We start from the raw sequence: 24,570 nt of genomic DNA on the forward strand, positions 1-24,570 counted from the left end.
TCTAGTCACTGGGGAATGGAAAGACCTAATCAGAATGTGAGAGAAAAAAAGACTGCCAATTTGAATTGTGTATTTTTGGAGCATAGAATTTCCAGGAGATTTCAAGCAGGCCACAGCAAAATGTGAATGGAGCAAAGTTACTGGAAAAAGCATAAGGTTTTTTTGTTTGTTTGTTTTTTGTTTTTAAGAAAGCAGCTTCAGTAGAACAGAGAAAGAAATTAATTTGATTTATAGGGTTTGAGTGGATTAAGAAAAATTAGAGGCATTAAATATAGATAATTTAAGACAGAAGCAGAATGGCAAATGAAGTGTCTTAGAAGATCAAATACATCTAGATGTAGAAGAAATAGAAAGCGATATTTGAAAGCCAAGGACATTTGGTAATTCCGTTGATCGTGGTAAAGATTTAGATGAAGTATTATAAAACATCTGCCTTTTTCATTTATATTTCATTATAAAACATCTGCCTTTTAAATTTTGCTTCTTAGAAGACTCTAAGACTCTTATTTTAAATTGTGGAATTATTTTTTCATCTTTTCAGTTAATATATTCTACTAAATTAAAAATGATGAGATAGAGGTAAGAGTTGAACGTAGGGAAGAGAGAGGTTAAATTAACCTGCTACTGTCTACCTTTTTCTTTCAGCTGGACAACATGAGGTTGTAGCTATAGGCACAGGTGAATACAATTACAGCCAGGACATTAAGCCAGATGGAAGAGTATTGCATGACACTCATGCTGTTGTTACAGCAAGAAGGTCTCTTCTTAGGTAAGACAATACATATATTAATGTTATTAAATATGAATGCCCTCAGCCCAAAGTAACTTCATATAAATGTCTTCATTTACAAATGGAATTTTATTGATCATAGAGCCAAAGATGTCACATTTTCTTATCTAAGTCATCGGATTAATTCCATGTCACTTTTGGAACATTTATCATAGTAATGCCAATGTCTACCCTGTGGATTTTAGTGGCTTCTATTATTAAGAACTGTGAACTCAGTTTTTGTTGTTTTGTTTTGTTTTGAAATGGAGTTTCACTTTTGCTGCCCAGGCTGGAATACAGTGGCACAAATCTCGGCTTACTGCAACCTCTGGCTTCCAGGTCCAAGCGATTCTACTGTCTCAACCTCCCAAATAGCTGGGATTACAGGCATGCGCCAACACGCCTGGCTACTTTTTTGTATTTTAGTAGAGACAAGGCTTCGCCATGTTGGTCAGGCTGGTCTTGAACTCCTGATCTCAGGTGAGCCACTTGCCTTGGCCTCCCAAAGTGCTGGGATTACAGGGGTGAGCCACCGCACCCGGCCAAACTCAGTTTTAAGAATCCTGCAATCAGCTGGGCATAGTAGCTCTCACCTGTAATCCCAACACTTTGGGAAGCTGAGGTGGGAGGATTGCTTGAGTACAAGAGTTCGAGACCAGCCTGGGCAACATTGTGGGACCTAGTTTCTACAAAAAAATAAAATTAGCCAGGTATGTTGGCACGCAACTGTAGTCCCATCTACTTTGGAGAATGAGGTGGGAGGATTGCTTGAGCCCAGAAAATCGAGGTTGCAGTGAACCAAGACTGCTCCACTGCTCTCCATCATGGGCAATAGACGTACATCTTGTCTCAAAAAAAAAAAAAAAAATTCCTACAATATATTTTTTTGAAAGATAAAAATAACACTTTTTTATGACTAAAGTTACTGGAAAGTGTAGCTTTTGACCCGCACTATGTAGGCTTGGTCTTATTTCACCCCTGAATTAGCCATAATTGTCCAAGGACAGCACCAGAAACCAACAGGTTTTTATTCATGAGGATTACACAAAGTTTACCATAAAGCAGAGTATATAGATAAGGGATTCTTGAGGCTGACATATCTTGAAGAGAGAGGGAGAAAAGGTCTTAGGTGAGCATGCCTAGTTTCTTTTTCCAGACTCAGTCACTCTGTTCTTTACAAGAGGAATGAATAGCAAGTGGGAAAGAAAGGAATTTGCAAGTCACTTCATATGAAAACATGTAAAATGGGAAATGAGTGCTACTTCTCATAATATCCACCAGCTTTTGGTTATTTTTTGTTTTGTTTTTAATTCTTCTTTATTCCTACTAAATTAGGAATTCTTTTTTAAATTTTATAATTTCTTATTTTTAATTTTTGTGGGTACATAGTGTATATGTTTATAGCGTGCATAAGCTATTTTGACACAGGCATACAGTGCATAATAATCACTTTAGGGTAAATGGAGTATGTATCACCTCAAGCATTTATCTTGTGTTACAAAGATTTCAATTATAGTCGTTTAGTTATTTTAAAATGTACAATTAAATTATTGACTATTGTCATCCTGTTGTGCCATCAAATACTAGATCTTATTCATTTTGGTTCTTTAAACCATTAAAATGACTTTTTATTTAACTTTTTCTTATGGATGTTTTGGGCGGTTTTTTGTGTGTTTTGTTTGTTTGTTTTTGAGACGGAGTCTTACACTGTTGCCCAGGCTGGAGTGCAATGGCGAGATCTCCGCTCACTGCAACCTCCGCCTCCCAGGTTCAAGCAATTCTCCTACCTCAGCCTCCCGAGTAGCTGGGATTACAGGCACCTGCCACCATACCCGGCTTTTTTTTGTATCTTTAGTAGAGACGGGGTTTCACTATGTTGCTGGTCTTGACCTCCTGACCTTGTGATCTGCCCCCCTCGGCCTCCCAAAATGCTGGGATTACAGGGGTGAGCCACCGTGCCTGGCCTCTTATGGATGTTTTCAAAGACACTCAAGTGAGAATAGGATAACAAATTCTCATTCAGCTTCAACAGTTATTAGCATTCTACTGTCCTTGTTAAATCTCTGCATTCTCACTTTTTGTGTTGGTGTTTTCTTCACTAGAGTATTTTAAAATAAATTTAGATACATACACCTGAAAAAATATAAATTTGTATCTCTAATAATGAGGAATCCTATAATCTTAAACATTATTCAGCAAGACTATGAGGGTAATGCATCTCATTGCCCTCCACCCCTCTTGGTGCTTATGGAATTATTTGACCTCTTTAAAAGCTACTTCTTTTGTGTTACTTATTCCTGTGCTTGGTGTTTTTACATACTGCTGCTTAATTTTTACTATATATTTTTGATGATGGGATTCAAGGGAGTATATCTTAAAGTCATGGCTTATTAAATAAGCAAAATAGTATTTGTCCTTGATTTGATTAGTTGTAGTCTTTCAGGAGATCTGCTTCCCTTTTTAGAAAAAAAAATTTTGAATTTTAAAATTTTTAATTATTGTGAATATATAATCTGCATATTTATAAGGTAAATGTGATATTTTGATACAACCATTAAATGTGTAATGATCAAGTCAGGGTAATTGGGATATTCCTCTCCTCAATCATTTTTCATTTCTTTGTGTTAGGAGCATTCCATTTCCACTCATTTAGTTATTTTGAAACATACAATAAATTATTGGTAACTGTATCTGCTTCATTTCTTAATACAGCTTCTGGTGTTCATTGTATTGTTCCTATGCTCTTGTATTTTTTCTTTAAAACCATTAAGGAGCAGGGACCACAGTTTTTGTCATTTTTGTAGTAGTTTGTTTGGGTAGGTAAGGGGAAATAGAAGTAAGGCAGAAAGTTGGCAGTTCATCTGGGAGGCTGGGAGCAGAACTCTCTGGGGAAGAAGGGAGCAATCAGTAGAGAAATGAGTCTTTTGGAGAAGATGATAGTTGGGAGACTCTAATGTGAAACAAAAGTGGAGTAGTAGAGAAAGGATGGTGTTTTAAGTCAGGTTACAGGTCAGACTGGGCTCCAGTTGAGAACTTTCAAGAAACTTAATTTTTCATTAAATAAAGCTAAGATTGATTTAGGAGTTCTTACCTGTATCAAAACTTTTAACATGCAGGACATTGCTTCTGACACATGTGGACATGATGCTCATTAAGATATGTCTTTTATAAAGTGTATTACTTGACAAAATTATAACATTTATTTTAGGTACTTTTATAGACAACTTCTGCTCTTCTACAGCAAAAATCCTGCTATGATGGAAAAATCAATATTTTGTACAGAACCAACTTCTAATCTACTCACTCTTAAACAGAATATCAACATTTGCCTTTACATGAACCAGTTGCCTAAAGGATCAGCCCAGATTAAGTCACAGTTGTAAGTATTATAGAAGTTGTTTTTAAAAGCAAGTAGGATGGCCATGCCATACATTCTGACTTTCTACAGCAAATAGAACATATAAATTCTAATTACCCGTATTTTCTCTTCAGCTTTGAGTTGTTATTTGTGGCCTGCAGGAGACCCCAAATCCTTTTCCCTTCCCATCAATCTAATCTATTACTTCTACAGGTTGAGCTTCCCAAATCCAAAAGTCTGAGATTCAAAATGCTCCAAAATCGGAAACTTTTTGAGCACTGACATGACGCTCAAAGGAAATTCTCATTGGAGCATTTCATATTTCAGATTTTTGGATTTGTGTTCAACTGGTATGTATAAAGCAAATATTCCAGTGTGAAAAAAACAAAATCTGAAACACTTCTAGTTCCAAGCATTTGAGATAAGCAACACTCAACCTGTGACTAAAAGTTCCATGTACTTCACCACTTTTTTTGCTATGCTATGCTTTAAAAAAATCTTCTACTCCTTTCTACTTTTAAGACCTCATAAACTTTAGGAAGTATGGATTTATGCACTACTCACATACAAATACGAGAGTTAAGAAAAACTTTAACCTATGGCCAAAATATTATTACTTTGATGAATGAATACCATCAGGTAGCATAACATTTAAACAGTACAAACAAGAACAAAGAAGACAGTAAAAGTCACTTTAAGTCTGACCATCTAGTGGTAAACATGGGTAATATTTTAATAAAAATCCCTCTAGGAACACCTTTGAAATTAAGGTCAGTGTTCTCTAGAAAGAACCTTAAAGAAAAATAATTTTGCATTTTTATTGAAGATGACAAAGAAAAATAGTTTTCCTTTTTTTCATTCTTTCATTTTGTAATTTTAAAAAATTTTCATACAGAGGAAGGAACTAATTCACAAACTATGATAGGGATAACAATTAGTGTTTCTTTGGATTTTAAGGGACATAAAGTGGTGATCATATGAAAAATATCTCTATTGGAAGCTCTAGATGTGGTTCATTTCTGTTTTATAGTACTATTGTAGAATAAAGGCACTCCACTCCTACCTTGCTTTCTTGCATCTGTTTGTGTTACTGGAATTAAATGTACACTGGGAAGTTAAACATGTTACAGAACAGCTGTTAGGTACAGGTAGATTTTGTTCTGTCACCTTTGTTTTTTAAAGGAAGAAACTTTCTTTTCTTTCTCTAGACGTCTTAATCCACATTCTATATCTGCATTTGAAGCCAATGAAGAACTCTGTCTCCACGTGGCTGTTGAAGGCAAAATTTATCTGACTGTTTACTGTCCTAAAGATGGTGTTAATAGAATAAGCAGTATGTCCTCAAGTGACAAATTGACCAGATGGGAAGTGCTTGGTGTACAGGGAGCATTGCTGAGTCATTTTATACAGCCAGTTTACATCAGCAGTATACTTATTGGTGAGTGGGATTTCAGAACCTCCTGGGCCTCTCACTCACTAAGCAAATTCTCTGTATTTTACTTATCAGTATAAAATTAGTTTTAGTTTTTGCATACGTGAAACTTTATTTAAGGTCAAAACACAGATCTGCTGTTTTGTAGAGCTGTTGGTTTCATGATAAATTATCAGGGAGAATGAATGAATCCCAAAGGTGGGAGGCAGAGGTTGTGGGATAAAGATGCCGTAAGTTGTAGTGACCATCCAGCTGGATAAGGAAATTCCAGAGAGAGCTCCTTCTGGTGCTTTGGGAAAGATCAGAGACACAGGGAAATGAGGGAAAGATCAGAGAAAAACCTTGGTTGTGAAGCTTATTTCTGAGGCCTTTCAATTTTCAAAGCACTCAGCATGCTGAAGTTTCATATTTTGAGGAATTGTTTTCTGTACCCCAACATTATTTTAAAGCGTTATTTTACTTTTCAAAAAGTTTGCAGAAACAAATTTTATGCTGTGAATGTTCTGTAGATAATCATTTTGTCATTTTATGGTGGTGGAATTTTTAAATTTAAAACATGGGATCTAGGCTTGCATTAAAAGGGCATTTACTATATTTAAACAGAACTATTTAAATAGAGTAATCTGGAAAAAAATTCTCTTTCTTGACTATTAAAAAATAGCTAGATTTATATTCATTCTCAAGCTTTTTACAATATATCTTGCAAATTTGGTAACCCCATTACAATTAGTTTTTCTGCTTAAGTACTTCAAAAATGTTTGTCCAGAAGTTATTTCCATCCAGAGGTCCTTTTCATATACTGATTTGATTTGTATAATTGAAGTGTAGAGAATCCTTCCTAGTGAAGAAATCCACTTTAAATATAGTTCGTGGACTTTTAAGAAGCAGCTGATAACCTTAGGGAATCTGTTATTCAGTCCTTTCTTTTTCAGATCACATTCAGAATGTTAATAAAATGCTTGCCTAAAGTCAGTCAGTTTGCTTAGTGGTAGAGCCTGAATTCAAACCCAGTTTTCATAACTTTTCACGCTGCTGCTTATGATAGATTTTATATATATATATATATATATATATAATATATGAATTATTGTCAGGTCAGGTCTTCTATAGTGTTTGATTAGATTTAACCTTTGACTTTAACCTTGGAGTTTCGTGTTATTTCAGATCCTTTTGAATGAATCAAATCATAATTTTTCAATTATATGGTATAATTTTAGATATTTATTTTGTAGGAACAAGATTGAGCCTCAAGATGTATTAAAATCATACCTCAGATATAGTAAATTATTAATTCACACATATGAAGGGAAAAAGTAAAATTTATAATAAAATATTTATAAACTTTTTTTCTATTATATTAGGTTTTATACTTCCCATTAAAGCATCTACGTAAACAATTTGATGTTTAAAGCATTTCATGAGGAATTTGACTTACAGGTGTTTTTTTTTCTTCCTTTTTCCAAATGTCTTTTTTTTTTTTTTTGGGGGGGGGGTACAACTACTGTCATTATTTCATTGCAGAATGTAATAAATACATTAGGCTTTTTAAAAATCCTTATTATCTACTGTTCATTGTAGATGTATTAACTATTCCTCACACCTTTTTTTTCCAACTTTTATTCTGTGCCCAAGTATATTTTTATTTGATTAGTTTTCTTTTGTCACTCTTGTTTTGTCTTGATCATTTGTCACTCTTGATAAACACTTAAGGAAGTGTTTAGAAAAAGGATACCAAAAGCAGTACATGTCCTTTTTACATCATTTTCTAGTGCCCAGATAGTCATAATGCAGCCCTAGTAACTATCTCAACAATTTTAATCATAAGGACACAAAACTTTATTTGTGAAATATGTCTAGTGGTTTACAAAGATTCTGTTGTTGCAAGAACTTCTGACCTTCTGAGGAAGAAAGAGATATGCTTTAAAATTACTGTTTTTTAAATAAGAATGACTGCTTCCTAACTTCTGTTTTAAGTTTGATGCAGCTCACTGTTTTTTAGTAGTAACATTGCATCTTTTTGAGATCTCTCCTTCAATAATTATTATAACTGAGAATTCAAAGCTTTTGGTATTGGCACAGTTTTAACCAGAAATGGTCATTCTTTAAATTATTTTGCAGTGTGAAATTGAAGCATCGTGGTATTGGCAAAGTTGTAATTTGTGGCCCTTAGATGTTTGAAAGTAACTCACTTTCACCAGTTATTTCTCATCCAGATTTGTCAACTGCACTTGCAAGAAATCAGCATACAATGCAGTCAACAAATCTGGATGTACCAGATTTCTTTCTGAGTCAGTTACTAAAGTACCAGTTTCTGAGCAGCTGTGACTCTTTGCTAATATTCAGTAGAGGGACCTTTCATTATTTTCTGTATCAGAGTCTTTTTTAAAATGGAAAATCTGTTATTACCTTGTTCTGGTTCTGATTAAGAATATGGAGTAGATGCTAAGAGAATAGAACTAGGAAAGGGAAGGTTGAAAGATAAAGGATAGAGAAATGGGCTTTAGACGATTTCCAATCATTTCATTTATTTTATTTTGGGATGGTCTTTTAATATTGAACTTGAGTGTTTTGTTTTTGCTTTCTAGGTGATGGGAATTGCAGTGATACCAGAGGCTTAGAAATCGCTATAAAGCAACGTGTTGATGATGCACTCACTTCAAAACTTCCAATGTTTTACTTAGTTAACAGACCTCATATTAGTTTAGTACCCTCTGCATATCCCCTTCAAATGAACTTGGAATATAAATTTCTGAGTCTGAATTGGGCACAAGGAGATGTTTCTTTGGAGATTGTGGATGGCCTGAGTGGGAAGATCACTGAAAGGTTAAAATTACTAATTTCTTTAAACCGTATATTACTTAAGCAAAAGAAGACATTTTATTGCAGTTTTTATTCTAACTCTTTTGGATACCATTTATTGAACTCTGAACAATAATTATTATCATTAGTCAAGTGTGACTATGTTACAGGCATTGTACTAATTTTAAAATTTTTTTAATTTTAAATTTTTTTTCTGATGAGAAGACAGACGTGGAGAAGTTATATAGCTTACTGAAATTACATACTAAATGGCAGAGTCACCTTTCAAACCCAAGGAATCTGGCTCCATAACCTATGTTTCTCCAACTGTAATTTCATACCATTAGTATTAGAATCATGTAAATTTTTTTAGAAATTCAATTTCTTCTACTGAATCTGACTTTGGATCTGGGGCTCAGGAATTATATTTTTATATGCTCTTCCAAATATTACTTATGTACCCTTACGTGTAAGAACTATGGTACTGTGTTATACTGTCTTCTTATAATAACCCTGTAGGTTGAGTGATTTTATTTATTTTTTTTTTACAGTTTCTGAGACTCAAGCTAGGTTAAATATCTTGCCTAAGGTTACCCAAGTAGTTAATGACACAGCTTGGGTTCTAACCCAGACATTTTATTTTCAAAGCCCTTGTTCTTAACTATGATGTTCTGTGCCTTCTAGACATTTCTTCGTAATGTCTCTGCCATTGATTATTAAGTAAAAGTAAAACTGTTCTTTTAGTGTGAACATACATTTGTAATGAGGCAGGGAATAATGTTAAAAATTTAAATGCTTAAAATTGCTTTCTTTGTGAAGGACAAATTTAAATGAAGACCACATACAAAAGTTTCTTAGCAGTCAAGAAAGCTCATACCTGTAATCCTAGCAGTTTGGGAGGCTGAGGCAGGAGCATGGCTTGAAGCCAAGAGTTCAAGACCAATCTGGGAAACATAGTGAGAAACCCAGTCTTTTTTATAAAAAATAAAAAGTATTAACCAGGAGTGGGAGTGCATACTTGGAGTTCCAGCTATTTGGGAGGCTGAGACAGGAGGATCACTTGAACCTAGGAGTTTGAAGCTGCAGTGAGCTATGACTGTATCACTGCACTCCAGCCTGGGCAACAGAGTGAGACCCTATCTCAAAAAGGGAAAAAAAAAAAAGAAAAAAACAGACAAACCCATAAACGTTTCTTAGTATGGACTCAGTTAAGCATAACACTGATATTTTAACTAGGATGAATTATACTATTATCAAATGACTTAGGCCAGCATAAACAAGTGCTTTACTATTAATAACAGACTCAACTAAACACACAGCCAATAGGTCTTCTATGAAAGACATCAAAAAATTATTCACTGAAAACATAAAATAATGGCATAACAAGATGAAATTAAGTGTGTGAGCTTAACACTTTTTACGGCCAAATACTTGCCAAGTAATTACAAATAAAAAGAAAGCAGAGGCCGGGTGCAGTGGCTCACGCCTATAACCCCAAGACTTTGGGAGGCCGAGGCGGGCAGATCACCTGAGGTCAGGAGTTTGAGACCAGCCTGACCAATATGGCGAAACCCCATCTCTACTAAAAATACAAAAGATTAGCTGGGCATGGTGGCAGGTGCCTGTAATCCCAGCTACTTGGGAGGCTGAGACAGGGAGAATCACTGGAAACCAGGAGGTGGAGGTTGCAGTGAGCTGAGATTGCACCATTGCACTCCAGCCTGAGCAACAAAGTGAGCCTCCATCTTTAAAAAAAAAAAAAAAAAAGCCAGAATATATAGTCTAAATATTAGAAAAGGTATAATTCAGTCTCAAAGCATTACAATAAGACAAAAAAACCTTAGCAATGTAGACAGTATAATTTATACGGAAGACAGAACAGTTAAGAATGTTTATGCAGAACGTGACATAGCCACATTCACAAAGCAGAAATTATAGATGACAAGAGGAAAGGAAAACTAGAAACACACTGCTAATAGAGACAACAATTCACCTCTTTCAGTTCATGGTAGATCAGGTGGACAAAACAGTAAACAAAGATATAGCCATTTTAAATAACAGTAAGGTAGATTTCATTACTTTAAACTCTGCATCATAAAAATATAAAATGTACCTAGTCCTCAAGAAACTATAGAACACTAACAAAAAGCTGACCGTGTGTTAAACGACAAAGAAAATAACAAATTCCAAAGGAAAAGTAGAAGCAATGTAGACATATTCTCTGATTATGATGAGATAAAACTGTGAATAACAAACCAGAATACTAGGAACTGATTTTACTGGAAAAATTCTGACTCCTGATTCAAAGGGGAAATATAAACTGAAATTGCAGAATATTTAGAAAATAGGGATATTGAAAATATTACATATCAGAACTTGTAGGTTATACAGTTTAAACAAAGCTGAATAGAAAAGTCAGAGCCTTAAATGCATGTAACAATAAATGATAGAAATAAATTAGAAATATAAAGAAAAGAGCTTTAAAAAACAAAAAAGTCAGAATTACTTATGAAATGCTGATAAGAAAAATCACCAATCTCATATAAAATAATAGATAAGGATGCAATCAGAAATAGAGAAAATTAAGAGGATCATAAGCTATTTTAGGTAACCACACAAATATAATTTAAAACCTGAATGAAATGGATAAATTTCTAGGAAAACATTACTTGCAAAACTTATATATGGAAGGAGGAAAAATATAAACGTTATTTTCTTTTTTTTTTTTTTTTTTTTTTTTGAGACGGAGTCTTGCTCTGTCGCCCAGGCTGGAGTGCAGTGGCGCGATATCGGCTCACTGCAAGCTCCACCTTCTGGGTTCACCTTCCTGGTTCACGCCATTCTCCTGCCTCAGCCTCCCGAGTAGCTGAGACTGCAGGCGCCCGCCACCACACCCAGCTAATTTTTTGTATTTTTAGTAGAGAGGAGGTTTCACCGTGTTATCCAGGATGGTCTGTATCTCCTGACCTCATGATCCGCCCGCCTTGGCCTCCCAAAGTGCTGGGATTACAGGCGTGAGCCACCAATAAACGTTATTTTCATGAGAAAGTTACCAAGAAGGCACCTTAACTGTTCTCAAAGTACCATTCTGAGGTAGTTCAGAGGGTTTTTTTCTAAACCTTTAAAAAGCAGATAATTCCACTGCTATCCAAAAAGATGGAAAGCATCCAAATACTTCTATGAAACAAGTATATGATACTTAAATCTGATTTTTTAAAATTGCTAATCAAAGCCACAATGAGATACTATCTCACACCAATCAGAATGGCTATTATCAAAAAGTCAAAAAACAGATGCTGGTGAGGTTGTGGAGAGAAAGGAACACATATACACTATTGGTGGAAGTGTAAATTAGTTCAACCGTTGTGGAAGACAGTGTGGCAATTCCTCAAAGACCTAAGGATGGAAATACCATTTGACCCAGCAATCCCATTACTGGGTATATACCCCAAGGAATATAAATCATTCTGTTATAAAGACACTTGCACGCATATGCTCATTGCAGCACTATTCACAATAGCAAAGACATGGAATCATTCCAAATGTCCATCAATGATGGACTGGATAAAGAAAATGTGGTACATATACATCATGGAATACTATGCAGACATAAAAAAGAGTGAGATCATGTCCTCTGCAGGGCCATGGATGGAGCTGGAGGCCGCTATCGTTAGCAAATGAACACGGGAACAGAAAACCAAATCTCGCATGTTCTCTCTTATAAGTAGGAGCTAAATGATGAGAACACGTGGACACATAGAGGGGAACAACACACAGTGAGGCCTTTCAGATGGTGGAGAGTGGGAGGAGGGAGACGATCAGGAAAAATAACTAATGCATACTAGGCTTAATACTTGGGTGATGAAATAGTCTGTACAACAAACCCCCATGACACACATTTATCTATATAAAAAACCTGCACATGTACCCCTGAACTTAAAAGTTTACAAAAGAAATTGCTGCTCCTCCTCTCCACCACACAAAATTACAGACCAAACTCACCTATATCCAAGAAAAATTGCTGTATAAAAGATCAGAGAGCAGAATTTAACAGCACATTACAATAATATGTTTTATACAGTAACACCAACTGGCATTTTTTCTAGGAATACTAAGATAGTAACGTAATAGAAATAATACCAGACTAGAAACTCTTACTAATGTGTCATATTAATTAATCTAGGGAAAATACCCTATGTTTATCTCTATAAATTCTAAGAAGGTGTATAAATAATTTAGCTCTACAACTATTCTAGATTAAGATACTCAATAAAAAGGAATAGCTAGGTAGTTTTTTTACAGGATAAAGTATGTCTTTATTAGTCAAAAAATATTATCATGATTGATAAAATGTCAGAGGCATTCCCACTAACATTCAGAGCAAGACATTATTTACTGTTATTGCTGTTACTCAACATTTTACTGGAGGCATTAATACATTTGGACAAGGGAAATGAGAGAGAAAATATTGGAAAGAAGGAGCTACAATTATCACTCTTTGAAGATGGTATTTATATCCAAAAATCAAGAAAATTATCAAAACCACTGCAACAAAAGTGTCATGGTGGAAAATTAATATGTAGAAATCAATAGATTTTGTACACATGAGTGTATGTTAGCTATTGCTGTGTATAAACTACCTCAAAACTTAGTTGTTTAAAACAACTATTGTTACTACTTGGAAGTTCTTGAGTCAGCTGAATGGTTTTTCTGGATTTTCTTGGGCTTTCCCACACATCTGGGGTCAACTGTTGGTCAACTAAAGGTCAGGTGAGCTGATCTTAGCCCGTGTTCACTTACCCTCTAATAGGCTAGTCCTAGCAGGGTCACATGGGAGAGGCAGCAGTGCCAAGAAATAAGAACACAAGGTATCTCCAGGCCTAGATTCAGAATTATCACACTGTCTATTGTGTTTGCTAAAACAAATCACAAGGCTAGTAAAATTCAAGGGAAGGGAAAATCAGCCATGCCTGTTGATGTGAGGATCTGAAAAGTCACATTGCAAATAACTGGAAACTAGGAGGAATGAAGGATTTTGACTGTTTTTGTTATCTATCCCAAGAACAACTAATGAGAAGATACAATAAAGGGGAAAAGTTACAGTAGCAAAAATGTTCATGATCTAGGGACGCACTTTCATTAGAAACCCAAATTACACGTCTACATGCACATAATATACACATACAGGAAGGGTTGTGACATAGGTTATGTGTATATGTTACACTTTTATTGAGCCAAAACTTCTTGCAGTGAAACACAAAATAGATTATACAATTTCATTAATTTTGATATATTTGTATACCTATGTAACCATCATTCTAGTCAAAATGCAGAAAGTATTTCCATACCCATTTCCAGTGAATCCCTCATAGAACCGCTGTTTAATTTGTATCATCATAGATTAATTTTGCTTCATACAATAGAAATGTTCCAAGGTCAATCTTCTACATTAATTTTTGATGCAATACTAAATAATTTAAAATGTAATTTAAGAAATTTACTTCAGAAAGTAAATATTAAGAATGCCTCTTATGTAAAAAAAAGTTACTATGTATATTGCAAATAATCAAGAAATATTTTGTAGATCCATATTGATTTTAATCTATACAATTGCCAACATAAATTACTGAAAAAGAAATTTAAAAAATTTTATTTCTCTCTGCTTAGTTCCCCATTTAAAAGTGGTATGTCAATGGCAAGTCGGCTTTGTAAGGCTGCAATGTTAAGTCGGTTTAACCTGCTTGCCAAAGAAGCTAAAAAAGAATTACTTGAAGCTGGTACATATCATGCAGCTAAGGTAAGTCCTTAAAGGAATAAAGTTATCATAGGAATAAAATTTAAGACATTAATGTGGTCATTTTAAAATGATTATCCTTAGCAAAAGTTTATTGAATACTTCCTGAATATAAGATATTACCAGGTAGTGGTAAAATTGGTTTTTAAATGAACATGTCAGAAATTAGATATGTAAATAAGTATTGCCATTTAAAGTAGCCATTTTAGTATGGTATATACTTATTTTGACAGTGTAAGTTACATAGCACTTAAAACCTGCTATGTCATACCAGAGAAACAAAATGTTAATAAAATTTATTCTGTATATGGTATTAATTGTACTAACTATAGAATGTTAAGTATTCTAAAAGAATACATTATTTAAGATATATGAATTTTTCTATTTTAAAGTTGTGAAAAAAACTTTAATTTCAGCATCTTGATTTGAACCTGATTTAGTAGGTAAGGTACATAGCCTTTTTCTCTCTTCCAAAATATATTTTACATAAACATAATGTAAGTTTAAGTCAAAAATTTGAAGAAGTTTTAAAAATACAGAAAAAATATTATTAATACTTGTAATTCCACTTACTATTCAAAGTTAATACTCAGTCTTTTAATGTGAGCATGTTATTTCAGTTCCTTCTCATATATACGTATTTGTGTATGTATCTGTTTAAAAATAAGACCATATTGGGTATGGTATGTTTTAATCTACTTTTTCTTTCTATGTGATATGACATGAACATCCTTTTTTTTTTTTTTTTTTTTTTGAGATGGAGTCTCACTCTGTTGTCCAGGCTAGAGTGCAGTGGCACGATCTCAGCTCACTGCAACTTCTGCCTCCTGGGTTCAAGCAATTCTCCTGCCTCAGCCTCCTGAGTAGCTGAGATTATAGGTGCACACCACCATGCTGGGCTAATTTTTGTACTTTCAGTAGAGACGGGGTTTCGCCATGTTGGCCGGGCTGGTCTTGAACTCCTCACGTCAGGTGATCCACCCGCCTCAGCCTCCCGGAGTTCTGGGATTACAGACTTGAGCCACTGTGCCTGGCTGACATGAACATACTTCCATGTTACCATTATTAAATATTAAATGTAAATTGTTTTGCTATCCTAATGCCAATAATGATACAGCATTATATGAAAGTCTTTTAATTTTACCAATTTTACCAACTTAATGCTCAACCTGTATAATTACAGCCTGTAAAGCCGTTACATTAATTACAGGTGTATGTATACATAATCACATATTTTTAAATATAAAAGCTTTTCTAGACTATTTCTAGTTTTGTGGCATAAAGAAGTTGTAAATCACTATAAAAACAAGTAGAAAACCAGACAAAATTGTCGAAAACAACCTTCCATAACTCTGGACATTGACAAAAGGCAGAAAAAACATTAAAAAGTGTGTATTCCTCACAAACTCTTATTATTAGCTGGACATGGTGGCCCACAGCTCTAGTTCTGGCTACTTGGGAGGCTGAGATGGGAGGATCACTTGAGCCCAGGAGTTCAAGGCTGCTGTGAGCTATAATCACACCACTGCACTTCAGCCTGGGGGACAGAGCAAGACCCTATTTCTCTTTAAAAAAAAAAAAGAAGAAGAAGAAGGAAAAACTGCTATTACTTTGAGCAAGAATTACAGGAGTACATGGCCTTGCCCAAGGCTTTTCTCATTCATTTTCTCATTCTCATTTTCTTCCTCTCTGCTGGTTTCAATGCCAAGAACTGTAGTTTTTTGACCCAGTGAGGCTACCACCAAAAGCAGCAGCTTTGCTTTCAGAGGAGGTATACTTGATTTTGGACAGGGGAATGAAAGTTTGCAGTTTTGTTGGCTTAAATGCCAAACTTGGTAGGAAATTAATGGGGAAAACTGGTAACTTTGCTGGCCCAAGGTTGCCATCCTGGTTGGAGGCAAGTGGTAGGCCAACTAGCAAGTTAACAAGGAGATTTGGAAAATGAGAGAGCCCTGAAAGGGCTGAGGTAAATTCTTCATATTTTCCTGGCTGACTGAAAAACTACACTCATGTGCAGGGAATACCCAAGAGAGCCCATCAAGGATACAAGCCAAGGGATACTTGAGAGCTGACTGTAACATTCAGTACATTCTCTTTCACATACAAGTTGATCAGAAGATGATAGAAGTTTTACAAAGGCTTAATGTGTTGATTTCTTATTAGCAACAGTGGAGGCCATCCCAAAATAGCCAAAAAAATTTGAAAAAGAAAAAAAGTTGAAAAATACATAGTTCTTACTTTCAAAACTTTCTATAAAACTACAGTAATCAAGACAGTGTGGTACTGGCATATAGACAATGGAATATAATTGAGAGCCCAGATACAATAAGATATTATGTCAAGTGAAAGAATGCATAGGCCCCATATCATATGGTTTGATTTATATGAAATGTCTATTATAGGCAAATGCATAGAGACAGAAAATAGTGGTTTTCAGGTGCTAGAGGAGGAAGAATTAGGAGTGACTGCTAATAGATACAAAGTTCTTTCTGGGATGATGGATAAGATCTAAAATTAATGGTGATGGCTGCACAAATTATTGAATATACTGAAAGCTGAATTGTACACTTTAAAGGGTAAATTTTGTGACTCGTGAATTATATCTTAACAAAGCTGTTATAAAAGAGACAGTGGAGGCCCAAAGGGCAGTATAATGGCAGGTTCAAGGTGCTGAAGGAAAAATCCTGGCAACCAAGGATTCTATGTCCAGGAAAATAATCCTTCAGAAATAAAAGCAAAATAAGAACATTCACAGGTTAAACTAACATTAAGAAAATGTGTTGTTAGCAGTACTTCCCTAAATGGAATTCCAAAGAAAGTACTTGAGGCTTGGAAAAAATTATACCAGATGATAGCAAATCCACAGGAAGGAATAATAAATACTGAAAATGATAATTATGTGGATAAACATGAGACCTATGAGTATGTGTGCGTGCATGTCTATATATTTGCTCTTATTTTCTTTCTAAAAAGTTGTTTAAAACAACACTGTGTTGTTGAGTTTATGACTTAGATGCAGTATATATGACAATATAACAAAGGATTTGGTAAGAAATCGCTCTATATTGAAATAAAGTTGCTGTTTTACCATAAGCCAGTATGAATCTGAAATCAAATATGTAAGGTAAAGAGGTATATTGTAATTCCTAATGTAACCATGAAGAAAATAAATGAAAAACTATTGATAAAATACCAATAGAAGGATTAAAATAGTTCAGTAAAACATTTTTCTTAAACTATAGGACAGTAAGGAAAAAGAAGAGAAATTGTAAAAAGACATAAGATGTGAGAAATAAATAGTAAAATGGCAGATATAAATTCACCATATCAATAATTACAATAAAGTAGACTAACTGCTCCAGTCAAATGACAGATTGTCAGATTGGGTTAAAAAAAAGCCTGATTCAAATATATGCTGTCTGCAACAAACACATTTTAAATTCAGTCTCAAATAAATTGCAAGTTATAAGGATGAAAAAAGACCTGTCATGTAAATGATAACAAGACAGCTGGAATGTTTATATTAATATTAAATATACATGAAGAGGAGAAATATTGCTAGAGACAAAGAGCAACATCTTACAGTGGTAAAAAGGTCAATACATCAGAAAGATATGTGTATGTGGGTGTAACAACAAAGCCGTAAAATACACAAGCAAAATCTGACGGAATTGTAAAGTAAAATAGACAATTCAGCAACTGTAGTTGGTTTTAATTCTCCTTTGTCAGTAATTGATAGAACAACTCCACAGAAAATCAGTAAAAATATAGGATATTTGAACACTACCAACCAATCAAAACTCACTGACATGTAGAAAACACTCTACACAACAGCAGAATATATGTTCTTTTCAAGCCCACATGGAGCATTCTTCAGCATAGGTCATAAAACAAGTCTCAGTAATCTTAAAAGGATTAAAATCATGCCAAGTTGTTCTAACCACTGTGGAATTAAATTAGAAATCAAGAACAGAATGAAATATGAGAAATTGCTATATATTTGGAAGTTAACTTGCCTCGGAATAACTCATGGTTCAAGGAAGAAATTATTAGGAAAACTAAGAAATATCTTGAACTAAGTGGAAGTGAAATGTGATATATTAAAATTTATGGAATACAGGTGGCCATTTGTATCCATAAGTTATGCATCCTCAGATTCAACCAACTATGGATCGAAAATATTTGGGGGAAGAAAAGGAAAAGTTAAAAAAAAAAAATACAAAAATAAAAATAATACAAATAAAATACAGTATAACAACTATTTACATTGAATTTATATTGTATTAGGTATTATAAATAATCTAGGGATGATTTAAAGTATATGAGAGAATGTACCTAGGTTATATGCAAATACCATGCCATTTTATATAAGGGACTTGAGCATCTGCAGATTTTGGTATTTCTAGGGGCTCCTCGAACCAATTCCCCATGGATACCAAGGAATGACTATATAAATAAGTACTTAGAAATGTATAGCTTTAAATGCTTGTGTTAGAAAATAATCTTAAAAATCAGTTATTGGAGCTTCCAGTTCAAGAAGCCAGAAGAAGAGCAAATCAGAATCAAAGTAAGTGGAAGGAAGGAAATAATGAAATGTAATGAATCAGAATAGAAATCAGTGAAATTGAAAATAGAAAAAAATAGTAGGAAAAAATCTAAATTTGGTTCATTAAAAAGTTAAACTCGGTAATCCTTTAGCTAGATTAACCAAGAAAAAAATAACAGATAACACAAATTATCAAAATCTGGAATTTTAAAAAAAATGGTCATCACTACAGACCTTAAGAAGCTTAAAATTATTATAAGGGATTATGAACAACTGTTTGTCAGCAGACACATTAGATGAAATGGACATATTCCTAGAAAGACACAAATCATAAAAACTGACTTAAAAATAGAATATCCAAATAGAACTTAAGAAATCAAATTACTAATTAAATTATTTTCCTAAAGAAAATCTCAGACACATATATGACTTCACTGGTGAATTCTGTCAAACATATAAGCAAACTATAATACAAATCCTACAAAAGCTCTTTCAGAAAATGGAGGAGAAAACACTTCTCTACTCATTTTACAGGTCCAGTGTTACCCTGGTAACAAAAGTGGGCAAGAAAACCTTACAAGAAATGAAAACTACAAACCAATCTCTCTCATGAAAATAAATGTGAAAATCCTTAGCAAGATATTGACAAACCAAATTCAGCAACATACAAAAAGGATTATACTCCACAACCAAGGTGGTTTATACCAGTAATGCAAGGTTGATTTGAGATCAGAAAATTATTTTATGTAACACACCATATGAATAAATTCAAGTTTAAAATTTGTATAATTATCTCAAAAGACATACAAAATGCGTTTGACAAAGTCCAGCACCCATTCACAATAAAAACACTGAACAAACAAGGAATAGAAGTGAACTTCCTCACCTTCATAAAGGGCATCAATGAAGAGCCTACCATTGACATTCTGCTTAATGGTGAAAAGACTGAATAACTCCTTTCCCTACTCAAGATTGGAGAAGAAAGCGAGAATGTGTGCTCTCAGCACTTGTATTCAACACTGTTCTCTAGGTCCTAGCCAGTGCAGCATGGAAAGAAAAAGAGATTAAAAGGTCCCTATACCGTAAAGGATGAAGAAATATTCCTAAATTGTATCATCTTGTAGGTAAAATATACTTTGGCAACTACCAAAAACAAACAACTGGATCATATGTGACTTTAGCAAGGTCACAAGATATACGAGCAATATAGAAAAATAAATTGTTTATATACTAGGAATGAATGCTCAAAAAATTGAGAAAACAGCTTCATTCACAATAGCACCAAACGTGTACATTTGTGTGTGTGTGTGTTCGTGTGTAAACACAGAGGAATAAATTTAACAAAAGAAATGGAAGACCTGTACACTGGAAATGATGAAACATAGTTGAGAGAAATTGAAGGAGACCTAAGTAAATGGAGAGATGTACCATCATCATGCATTGGAAAACAGTATTGTTAGGTGTCACTTCTCTCCAAATTAATTTATAGTTTCAATGCAAAATTAAAGTTCCAGCAGGGTTTTGTGTAGAAATTGACAAGCTGATTGTGAAATTGATATGGAAATCCAAAGGCCTTTTTTTTTGATGCAGAGTCTTGCTCTGTCACCCAGGCTGGAATGTGATGGTATGATCTCGGCTCACTGCAACCTCTGCCTTCTGGGTTCAAGTGATTCTCCTGCCTCAGCCTCCCGAGTAGCTGGCATTACGGGCACCCGCCACCACGCCTGGCTAATTTTTTGTATCTTTAGTAGAGATGGGGTTTCACCATGTTGGCCAGGCAGGTCTCGAACTTCTGACCTCAAGTGCTCCACCCACCAAAGTGCTGGGATTACAGGTGTAAGCCACCGCACCCAGCGCAATCCAAAGGCCATTTAAGAACCAAAAGAATTTTGAAAAAGAAGAAAGTTGGAAAACTTACCTACTTTCAAACTTACAATAAGGCTATAGTAATTAAGACAATGTATTGATGTAATAATAGAAATATAGATCAGTGAAACAGAAATAAACCTATACACATATGATCAATTGCTTTTGTACAAAAGTGCCAATTCTATGGGAGAATCATTTTTTCAACAAATAGTGCTGAAATGGTGGGATATGTGTGGGTAAAACAAAAAATTAACTTAGATCTTTATGTCAGTCATACACAAAAATTAACTCAAAGTGGACTTTAGATCTAACTGTAAGAGCTAAAACTATAAAACTTTCAAATAAAATATGAGAAAATATTTACATTATTAAATATAAATTAGAAAATATTTACATTATTAGGCAAAGATTTCTTAGATGTGATACCAAAAGTATAACCCAAAAAGAAATTGATCATTTGACTCCAAAATAAAATGCTTGCTTTTCAAAATTCATCATTAAGAAAATGAAAATACAAACTACAGACTATGAGAAAATGCCACTTTGGAAAACAGTTTGGCATTTTCTTAAGATGGTAAATGTGTGATCAGCAATTCCACCGGTATTTACATGCATGTTTATAATAGCATTATTCAGAAAAGCCAAAAACTGGAAGCAATTCAAATGTTAATCAGCTGGTGAATACATAAACAAAATGTGTTATACCCCTACAATGGAATATTATACCCCTGCAATGGAATATTAATCAGCAATAAAAAGGAACAAGCTACTGATACATGAAACAACGTAAATGAACTTGAAAGAAGCCTGACATAACAGGATCCTTATTGTGTTAGTTAATTTATATGAATTTTTTAGAAAAAGCAAAACTCTAGAGACAGCAAGTAGATTCATGGTTGTCTGGGTTTAGGGCTGGTACTGGCACCAGGACTGCAGGTGAGTACAGTGGAACTTTTTAGAGGTGAGGGATTTGTTTCACAACTGGACTATGCTGATATTTACATGCCTCTATGAATTCATTAAAAAACACCAAACAATGCACTTAACAATGGATGAATTTCATGGTATGTAAATTGTATCTCAATAAAACCAGCTTGTTAAAAGTTCATTTATATTTTCATTTATAAAAAATGAAAATTCGCCAAAATATTAATGGTGGCTATCTACCACCATTAGTTTTATCTGCCACCATCGAGTTTTGTGATTACCGATAATTTTTATTTCCTTCTTTATATTTTGTCTGTTTTTCAAATTTTCTGCAATTAGTATGATTAATCTTTTAATTTAAAATGTTAAAAAAAAAAAAAAAAAAGAACAAGAAGAAAAACTGGCCAGGTGTGGTGGCTCATGCCTGGCCAGAGCTTTGGGAGGCCAAGGTGGGAGGACCACTTGAGGCCAGGAGTTCAAGACCACCCTAGGCAACATGCAAGACCTTGCCTCTGCAAAAAATAAAAAAAAAATAGCAGGGCATGGTGGTGCATGCCTGTAGTCCTAGCAACTCAGGAGGCTGAGGCTGGAAGATGGCTTGAGCCCAGGAATTCAGTGATCATGCCACCATCCTCCAACCTGCATGACAGAACAAGACCTTGGCTCTTAGGGAAAAAAAAAAAGGAGAATAATTGCTCTTTAGGAGTGTTGGGAAGGAAATTTTTTAGCTTCAAAAATATTAAAATATAGGAATTTAAAAAGACTTTGATTAACTTTTTTAAATTTCAAGCTAAAGAAACAGTATTGGGGCTACTTTTCAGCAATCAAATGCTGCCTATTTTCTATAATTCATTTTTTCTTTCTTCTCTAGTGTATGTCTGCCTCCTATCAAGAAGCTAAATGTAAGTTGAAATCCTACTTACAACAACATGGCTATGGATCCTGGATTGTGAAATCTCCCTGCATAGAGCAATTTAACATGTGAAATAGGCAATCCATTATCACATTAAAAATCTTGTATTGTTTGGTGTGTTTTGACTAGTAAAAATGTTTTTAAAATATTGATGGTTTTCAACTTTCAGAATCAGAGTCTTATTCAGCAATGTGCAATGATTGCTGAAAATTTCTAAATATTCCTGCCAAATTACATTGAAACATTAGGGCTTTTTACTTTTTCATTTTCTCGGAAAAGGACTTACCTGTTTGAATATGTAGCCATTTTGTATTTATTTTGACAGATATTGTAAAGCCATTTTCCTTTTTGTAGTTTAATAGAGATTTCCTTTTAAGTTTTTGCTTTAAAGCTGTCCATATGGCTACCATATTCAACATTGTATCCTGGCATCTCACTCAGTTTTTTAAAAATTAAATATTGGAAGTCAAGAATAAAAATAATGATTTGTACTCATTGATGAATTCAACAAACTTTGACTGCCTAATATTTGCCAGTCACCATGCTAGGTGTTAGTAAAGAAACAATACCTGAAACAGCTCTCATGTTAAAGGAGTTCATGAATGCAAACTGCACATATAAATGTAGAAAAATATTAACCATGTTAAGGAATAGTTTGATAAAGTAGTTATTCTATTAATAGAGGATTATCGTATGTGCATTAAATAAGACTGCCCATTTTCAACTGTTCTACAAGATCTATCTGTACCAAATGTGATTTAATTATTTATAATTTAGATTAACAGGGATTTCTAAGTCAGTAAAAGACTGCTTAGCTTTATATCTGTATGTGTTTATACAGTGATTAGAAAGAAAAAAGGGAAAGTTTACTTACTTTTGAGTTAGGATAAGTATCTTTAGTGAAATTGTTTGTCCCTTACTTCTACATCCTATTCCTTGGTTTACAATCGCAGATATATTAAACATGATTGGTTCTCAGAGTTTGTCCCCCTTACCTTAGATCTTTACTAAACTTATAAATCTCACAACTACCCCACATGAACTATTATAATCACAGACGAGGTTTATATAAATTGTTTTGGTTTATTGTCTGTTCTAAAAGTATGGTAGAATTTCGTTAATGAACAGTGAAGTCATGCTGGAAAGACATCTTTCAGTAATCTAAACTCTACTGAAACTAGGTTGAATCATGTGAAGTTGCCTTTTTGGTGGATTAAAAAGGATCAAAATATGGGCAGTTTCATGTGGATTAAAATAAACACAATATTAATAAATTCCATTTCCATTAGTTACATAGTATTTATTGCTTATTTCTGTAACTGCTATTTCCCTCTTAAATATTTTTATTTTCTTTGCAGGGCTGTTTCTTTTCATAGCAAATGTTCCGCCTTCTATTATTTCACTTCTTGATAGTAAATTTGCCTTTGAAAATACAAGATCTTTCACCTTCTCTTGGCTCTTCCACCTTCTCTTGGCTCTTCCATTCATAAGTATTTTGCTTTTAGCTGACACTTATAAAATGTGGGAAAGCACCAAGTACTTTTATTTGTGTCTGAAAGTTCTGCCTCATTAGTAAAAAGCCCAGAGTTAAGCACTGCCATGAGGACCAGTAAAAGACAATTTATTTCCTCAAGAAGTTTGCAGTTTTAAGGGGAAGATAAAAATGCCCAACTGCTTTATAGACAAAATCTACTAAGTACCACTCATTTATTCAACATGTACTCGCTGTCTCTATATACTATGTGTATTCAATTATATGTGGTGTTTTGGTTTAGAGAAAGGAAGGATTTTGTCTAGATAAGGGGTATCAAGAGAGACTTCATAAAGGATAAAGGAGATGACATGGAGTAGAAGGCAGTCATTTAGTAGAAAGGTCAGGAAATGGACGTGAAGCCCAACATTTGCTTTTATGGCTGAGACTACTGTAAATCATTTAATCTCTCTTCAGTTCTTTATCTTTGCAAGGATGAAGTTTAGACTAATGATTTTCATTCTTTGTTCAAGGATAAAGGCGTTGAGGGAAGGGCTCCAGGCTGCCCTTCGTCAAAAACAGCTGTGCTTTTCATCTCTCATATGTTATGTATTGAAGTTCTACAAGATAGTTTGCTTGAAGAAAACCAAACTTCTAAATTCAGACTTCTGAACTTCCACTTTTAAAATTGT

At 34.2% G+C, this 24,570-nt stretch overlaps 1 protein-coding gene across 6 annotated transcripts in view; it reads left to right on the forward strand.

Annotated features, from left to right (window-relative positions):
• Nucleotides 1-22,507, forward strand: part of ADAD1 (adenosine deaminase domain containing 1) — a 51,052-nt gene extending 28,545 nt beyond the window's left edge. For 3 of the 6 annotated variants that reach the window (XM_008969475.5, XM_055111804.2, XM_008969474.5), the window contains exons 7-12: nt 646-769; nt 3,978-4,148; nt 5,336-5,565; nt 8,145-8,382; nt 14,026-14,155; nt 22,366-22,507. In XM_008969475.5, the coding sequence (XP_008967723.1) occupies nt 646-769; nt 3,978-4,148; nt 5,336-5,565; nt 8,145-8,382; nt 14,026-14,155; nt 22,366-22,479 (1,007 nt within the window). In that variant the 3' untranslated portion in view covers nt 22,480-22,507. The remainder of the gene's footprint in view (nt 1-645; nt 770-3,977; nt 4,149-5,335; nt 5,566-8,144; nt 8,383-14,025; nt 14,156-22,365) is intronic. The other 3 variants (XM_055111807.2, XM_055111805.2, XM_008969476.5) reach the window with 1 other exon arrangement.
• The last annotated feature ends 2,063 nt before the right edge of the window (nt 22,508-24,570 follow it).

This window comes from Pan paniscus, chromosome 3, assembly GCF_029289425.2.
Source record: "Pan paniscus chromosome 3, NHGRI_mPanPan1-v2.0_pri, whole genome shotgun sequence".
NCBI lineage: Eukaryota > Metazoa > Chordata > Mammalia > Primates > Hominidae > Pan > Pan paniscus.